At 34.0% G+C, this 7,930-nt stretch overlaps 2 protein-coding genes across 4 annotated transcripts in view; one reads left to right on the forward strand and one right to left on the reverse strand.

Annotated features, from left to right (window-relative positions):
* OMD (osteomodulin) overlaps positions 1-2,448 on the forward strand; it is a 5,025-nt gene extending 2,577 nt beyond the window's left edge. For both annotated transcript variants that reach the window (XM_026857735.1, XM_026857736.1), the window contains exons 2-3: positions 292-1,247; positions 2,132-2,448. In XM_026857735.1, the coding sequence (XP_026713536.1) occupies positions 314-1,247; positions 2,132-2,448 (1,251 nt within the window). In that variant the 5' untranslated portion in view covers positions 292-313. The remainder of the gene's footprint in view (positions 1-291; positions 1,248-2,131) is intronic.
* CENPP (centromere protein P) overlaps positions 1-7,930 on the reverse strand; it is a 148,704-nt gene that overhangs the window by 105,495 nt on the left and 35,279 nt on the right. The window lies entirely within an intron of this gene.

Below are 7,930 nucleotides of genomic sequence, written 5' to 3' on the forward strand. Positions count from 1 at the left end.
GTGTGTGTTATACTCCTAACTGTTATGACATCCTTTGGTAACAGGCATAGAACAGGTAGAAAGTTGTTCCTTGTCTGAACTCAGACAAGAAAACTTGTTTATTTTAAAGAATGGTGATGGTTTTATTGGAAGATGCAGATTAAAACTTGGTTTTGCTAATCATGTCAGTGACAGCATTGCCAAAAAAAAAAAAAAAAGTTATTCTACTTACTTTATATTGCTTCTTCTTAAAACTTAAAACTTGTTATTTACTACATGGCTAATAAACTTACTTTTCCTTCTCATCAACAGAATACAACACACAAGTTTAAATATGGGGATTCTGAGCCAGCTATCAATCTTTCACCTCCTCTGGGCTGCTATGGTCTTTTGTCAATATGAAGACTATGATTTTGAGGATGAGTATGATGGGGAGCCAAATCATCAATATCCATATTATTTTAATCCAAATACACAAGCTGAAGTTCCTCGCTTCCCTTTTCCAGTTGAGTGTGCCCGTGAATGCTTCTGTCCACCAGGTTTTCCCTTATCAATGTACTGTGATCATCGCAAACTTAAGGCAATACCAAATATCCCAAATCACGTTCAACAACTCTATCTGCAAAATAATGATATTGAAGCTGTGCCTGCAGGACCATTCACTAATGCTACCTTCTTAAGAGAAATTAACCTCAGCCACAACAAAATTAAATTTCATATGATTGACCATGGTGTTTTTGCCAAGCTTTCAAACTTATTGCAACTTCATTTACAACATAATGAATTGGAAGAATTTCCATTCCCTCTCCCCAGCTCTCTAGAGAGACTCCTCCTTGGTTCCAATCAGATTTCTCAGTTATCCGGAAATTCACTGGAAGGATTACCTAACATAACCATGCTTGACCTGTGCAATAACCTTCTTGACGACTCAGTACTCAAAGGAAAACCCTTTTCAAACATGAAAAATTTAATGCAGCTCAATTTATGCAACAACAAATTACAGACTATGCCTCCTGATCTACCATCATCACTTATGTATCTCTCTCTTGAGAACAACTCAATTTCTTATATTCCAGAAAACTACTTCAACAGACTTCCAAAAATCATTGCTCTTAGAATGTCCCACAATAACCTGCAAAACATTGCACGCAACACCTTTAACCTGCCCAACCTTCTAGAACTTAATCTTGGACATAACAAACTGAAACAAGTATTCTATATACCAAGAAGTTTGCAGCATTTGTATATTGAAGACAATGACATTGAAAGTATGTTGATGGTTGCAATTCTTTAAAAGCAAAAAATGTAGTGGATTTTGACACTGGTTATGGGAGGTGGGCGAGTTCAGCACATTTTCCTTAACATCCAGAAATCAGAACTTTTAGCCTACATCAAAAAACTATCAGAAACATCCCTTTTGTTGTGTCTTTCAATTTGAGGACCTTATAGCTTCTCAGTCAGGTCACGTATAAACCAAGCATAGAATCTAGCAGTCATCTAAACTCACATGTTGTTCAAGAGTTAATCTGACACCCTTCTTTGTAGAGGTGAGCTTGAGCTACTAGCATCCTGAAATAACAGTTAATGTGGCACCGACCCAGAGTTCATACACACTGTACTTCTCAAGAGCAAATATAGCTATGTAGCGTCTGATCAGCTTCAAGTGCAGCAAGAATATCATCCCATCTTCTTCAAGATGCAATATAAACACATCCTCAGTTAGTTGAGACTAAACTGGTGAAATAAGAAGGCATTTTATTTTTGCACCTTTGTAAAAGTTAAATTTTGATATAATAGCAGTTTTTCTTATAACAAGCTAAAACCTTTTGAAAATTGCTTCTGATTAGGCAATTGATAAACACATACAGAGAAAAAGGAATTAGAAAATATTCCATTCACATAAAATGGTCATTACAAATCATAGTGGTAGTAATTTAATTTTTTCTTATCCCATAACCTTACACTTGGCAAACACTAAAATTATCACTTTAATTTACAAAACCCATTTAAAGCACAGGGAATGATTACATTAATCCTGTGCAATGAAAAAATATTTTCCTTTTTAAATTTCAAAACTTAAGTTTCACTTTTCAATAGGTCTTAAATGTAACTATTTTCTGTATTTTAATTAATACTTTTCTCTCTCTTTCAGTCGTAAATATTACTTTGATGTGTCCATCTATTGATCCAATGAACGTCAACCAATTAACCTATATACGCATGGACCGAAATAAGCTCACAAATCCAATAAGCACATATGCATTCTTTTGCTTCCCTCACATTCGAGCCATTTATTACGGCGAACAAAATGTTAATGCCAACAAGTCAACTCAGCTAAGAATACCAGTGTTTCGACGATTTTTAACACCAGAAGAATACCACGAAGCAGAACAGGATGAAACACATGATCACGAAACTGAAGAAGATCATGAAGCAGAAGACAACTACTTTCATCCTTATTTTCAGTGAAGTTATTATTGTTAATGAGTATATACAGAAATTCTTCCATAGTGTATAGGGAAACAGTTTCCTTTAGAACAGTTGGATATTTTGGAAGATTTAAGATACATCTATAAAGTGGAAATAGGATTTTAGTGTAGATAAGTGTCCTGTTATTGATGTAGTAAAAATCTATAATACTAGGAGCAAAAAGCACTCACCTCAGCACTAGATATCAGTCTGATATAAACCTGGACTGATGATGGACTCATCCTTGGGTGAGCAGCCTAAGTTGACTTGAAAAAGCTTCTATGTTCTAAAGTGATCCAACTGCAAAATGACTAACAAACAAATCAATGTCATCTCAATAGGAACAAGTGGATAAGACCAAAAATTCCATCCAGCTATACATCTACTACCACAGCAGCAGACAAAAATAGACAGATTAGAGAAAAGATAAGAGGGTAAGATTAGAAAAATATTTCCACAATATTCTTCCACATCTGCCAGAAATACAGATGTTTTTTCTTCCAATTGGACAGGAAAATCACAAACTGAGTTTCAAATCTTCCACGTATTATGTTTGTAGTGTCCTGCCAAGGTGTATTACAGTATTTGCTTCTCAGATCGTACCTTAACTATCACAACTCTTTCAAAAAAGATTTTAGCTTATTAGTAATATAGGCAATAAATGACCTTTTCTCAAAGGTCTTAGGATCTAGGGAAAAGGATGTGTATTAATACAACTGATCCATTGTATTTACGTTTTACCTGTGTTTAGCTCATATTATTTTAGAAGGCACATAAAATGTGATGTAACCTATTTATTAGATTTGTTCATCAAGTAGAACAGGCATGAAAAATAGCATTCCAGGATTTTAAAATTATTTAGACTATCCCTCTGCATGGCTAATACCAATTAGCTATATTCTGCTTCAAAGTAGAACAAAACTTGCTTTAAACAAGCTGAAGTACTATATACTATTTGAGCTAAGCAATTTTTTTAATTGTCATGTCTAGAAACAGATACAAATAACTATAGGGTAAGATAATACTATAGGGCACTTTACTGTTTTTGTTTTATTTAAATTATTTCATTTTCAGCACTTTTTTCCCCAATAAGTCTTTGTTAGTTGGGAGAAAGTATCATCATTCTCAAGATGATAAACAAATGCAAGAAATAGCACCATACATCATACTACCAATTTTACATTATTTTTTAAGTGTAGGAAAACTAAAAAGGCTATATAAAATTCTACAAGCAAAATTGTATCAGAATTTCAAAAATGTTTCATACATGTCTGTTTTTTCTTGTAGAATTCTGGTTATTTTTTTCAAGTCCATCTTAGTATATTTTGGTTTCTGATACAACAACTAAAATAATAACAGAATGAAAATACTTAATGTTTTCATGAAAAGAAATTCGTCACAAGCTCATAAATATAAACCGTTAAGAATATATATAATCTTTAAGAATAACCGTTTTTTTTAATTTGTGGATACAAAGCTTATATCATTATTAAGTTGCGGGTCTTCAACCACCTAACTCAAAAACCCTATTCTTTCTCTCCTTTTCCTTAATCACATTCTGAACAGATATATTATTCATGGCAAAGTATTTTATGATCTGTGCACAAATTGACAGTGCTATAGAATTTATCTTTCTCTTTTTAAAAAAATGTTTATTAACATTTAGCAAACACAAGTACTTCTAGTTTCATGAAGGAGGAATATATGTATGTATTCATTACTTTATTTAAATACTCATAAAAAAAACTTAGGTAAAGTATATACACAAATTTAAATATATCTATAACTTCATAGTTTTATTAATATAAACATAGTATATTAACCATAGGGAACCTTTGCAACTTTTCAACTATTTCAGATTTTAAGTGAATAGTGCACAACATGCAAATCTAAATTAATACAGGCTTTTTTGTTGTTGGGTTTTTTTTTTTTTTAAGCTAAGCCATTCACTATGCAAATACAGTACAAGTCTATCTTTTATCACAAGCTTTCTTCTTTTTAAAAAGATTTATGAAGCAAAGCTTAGCTTTAGTTTTAAAATAGAATTAGATATTCAGTTTTTATCAACTATTTACATTTAAACTTTAAGAAGTGTATATAAGTCAAACTGATAATTATTGAAAGCTTTACAGATGTCTTATTACATTACACTCATTCAGCTAGAACATGAGAATTGTATTACAAGCAGAACGACCATAACTCACATTTCATTCAATCAACATTTCCTGTCTTATCGGTGGCAAATACAACGCTATTCTTTGAAAAATATTTTAGGATGGTCAGGGAGTTAAAGACTTGCTGGCCTTATGACTGTATTAGAGAAATAAGAAGTAAAAAATTAATGGATATCTAGATAAATACAATTGCTGTGGTAAGATGGGGCATGGCTTCTGTAAAAGTCATGATGTTTTTCTCTCTTTGAGAAGAGTTTACCTTTACCTTATTCTCTTTGAGAACTCTGAAGGAATCATGAAGTGTATGAAAGAGGGAGATACTGGGCCAAGCAACCCACAAAAATTTCTAAAAGGTTTTTAAGGAAACTAAACTGCCACAGATTAAGAGGTGACAGCAGAGACAAAAATCAAACAAAAGGTAAGAAACAGCATATGAACAAACGGTCAGTTCTTGATGCAGAGGGAGCCCACCGGTGCGAGTTTTGCAAAGGGTCTGCACTGGAACTTATTCAATTTAATATACTTGGGAAAGATAGACAAATGTGAAATGATGCCAAAGATTGCTAGGTGCCAATGAGGAATGACTGCAAAAAGTTTAAAAATGCTAAAGTAACAAAAGAAATTCAACATTGTTACATGAAAGAGATATCCACGGAAAAGATATTTGAAGATGATAGAATGAAGCATGACCTCACCATGACCACTCAGGAGCAAGACTCAGAAGTAATAATAGGCAGTTCAGTGAAAACACTGGCTTAGTACCCAGTAGCAGTAAAAAAGAAACTCAAATGTAGGGAGTAATGAGAGAAAGAGAAAACAAGAGACATGATAATGCCACTATAAATCTATAGCTCACCGAAATATTAAACACGCTATTGATTTCCAAGCCCTTCACATAACTGGCATAATTACATATGGCATACTTAGAAAAGGATCAGAGAAAGGTAAGGAATGGCTTCTATATAAGCAACACTGAGTAGACTAGAACTCACCAGGTGAGCTAACCATCACCAAGAGGTGATTAAGGAGATATATAGGAAATACCCACAAAATTATAAACTGCATAGTCAGCATGGGGCCGGGGATCAACTGCTCCAGTACAAGAGCAAGGAGCCATCAAATGAAGCTAGTACGTACCAGGTACAAACCAGACAAACAAAAGTTTATAAGCAATGCGTAGTCAGCCCATTCAATTGCAGGCCTGAGAACACAGTGGATGCAGCAGCAATTTTACTTGTGGTTTCAAGGGAAGACTGGATAAGTAATTGTATTTCTTGGAAGAGATCCATTATAGGTTGTCAAACAGACAAAGCACTGTAGGTACAGAAGTGCTGAGCTGAAAACAGCTGGAGAATGGAAGAATAGTCAAGAGACAGGATGAGACAGGAATCATACATTTGTCCCATTCTCAGTCTTCCCAAAGCATCTGCTTTATGATCATTATTGGAGACAGAATGCTGTACATTAAACTTTATTTTGAATTCCACAACTAGTTCTGTGTTCTCACTATCCTGGATTATGGTAACATGTCAGTATTGCTCTTCACTACTAGTAAATGCTTATTGCCTTCATATAGTTTAATTTTAGATTATTTTTTTTTAAGCACTACCAATTACAGTTATATGTCAAAGCATATTCTAGCTCATTAAATTTGGGAACAGCATGTCTACAATGCTCCATGTTGCAGTGTTCTGTAGCAGACAGACATCCATAATGATTCGGGTACACAGAGCTGCCCAGCAAGTGTGGAGCTCTGTATAAACTAAATTATACCACTACATCACCCCACAGATCTTGGTGTCAAGACATATTTGCTTAATGTTTGCTCTGGTATTTATTTTCAGAATATTATATAGTCTTTTTAAGCAGGAAATAGATTAATAAAACTAAATATGTATTAAAATGTTAGTTATTTTACCAGCAACAGCAAAACCTAAGTATCAAACAGCTTCATTAGTTTATTTACAGCAGAGTCAGTAAATACATAAACAAAGCCTGACCTGGTTTACAACACTATCTGCATTAGCAATTAAGGTGAAACACTAGGGTGGATCAGTAGAGCAAAATACTTGTGATAAGGCCATCAGACCCACTCTGTTTCTTGAGGGAGAGGAGCTTTACTTCAGACCAGGGCTAGTCAAAATTAAAATCCACTAGCAGCCGCAGCACATCAGGTGCACCCTGAATACATATATCACCTGGTATGTTACATCCAAAAAGAACAGTCCACATACTTCAAAGAGCTCTGTGATGTGAATCAAGGTGCATAACTGGGGTTATCAGGAGATCTGTTTCAGAAATGCATTCCTGATCCTAATCAAAACACTAACAGAAACATAATCAGAAACACAGCAACTGAGAAAAATGAAATCTCAGTGCTACTTTCAGCTTTTGACAAACTATTCTGAAAAAACATATTTTCCAAGTCTTACCTATGTAAAGAAGGATGAAACCTTCTTGAACGCTAAGCTAGACATTATCAGCATTATCCACAGCGCACAGCAGTGAGCAAGGTTGTAGCAGAGCACTGTACAACACTGACACCCATGTAAACCTAAAGGGGAAAAGCCTCACAGATTTCTGGGAAACATTCAGTTATAACTAAACTTTAATCCACAAAATTAAAGCTCTCAAAACTACAAGAAAACTGACAAACACATTTTCTCTGCAAAATCTGTACCACAGGAGATCACTAAAAATCAAAATAGAGAGAAAAAAACAGTGGTTTAATCCAACTATCTAAATTTCTTCCTTTAACCTCAAAATAGTGAGAATGTATTTTGCCTTCTTCCATTTCTTGTTGGTGGTGGTATTTAATACTTAAAAGGCTTACTTTGAGATATTTACTTCAGTATTCTGATAATAAAAGTGACACAGATTAGAAAAGAAACTCCTTTACAGAAAACAGATGGTTTACATTTCAAGTTTTCTGACTTTTTAACGTATTCACATTCCACTGTTACAATACTTTGTCTCCGAACTTGATCATTGCAAGCAATAAACACAGGAATTTCCTACCTGAGACACATCAAAGGAGAACATACTATTTTTTTTAACAAAAACCCTATACACTAAAAGTGATTTTGCAATCATTTTCCAATACTACTGCAAGAGTATGAACCTTCCAGCTCTAAATCAAATTGTGTATACACTATTGGAAATTATGGAACTCCACAAATACACATGCTTCTCATGACATTTTGAACTCTTTTGTCCAAAATTTACATTTCTTACAAGCTAATTTATTTAAAAGGAATAATACCTTAATCTCATAATTCATTGCATAAATTCATCGGGGGGGGGGGGGG

This window comes from Athene cunicularia (assembly GCF_003259725.1).
Source record: "Athene cunicularia isolate RWA chromosome 12 unlocalized genomic scaffold, athCun1 chr12_part1, whole genome shotgun sequence".
NCBI classification, from domain to species: Eukaryota; Metazoa; Chordata; class Aves; order Strigiformes; family Strigidae; genus Athene; species Athene cunicularia.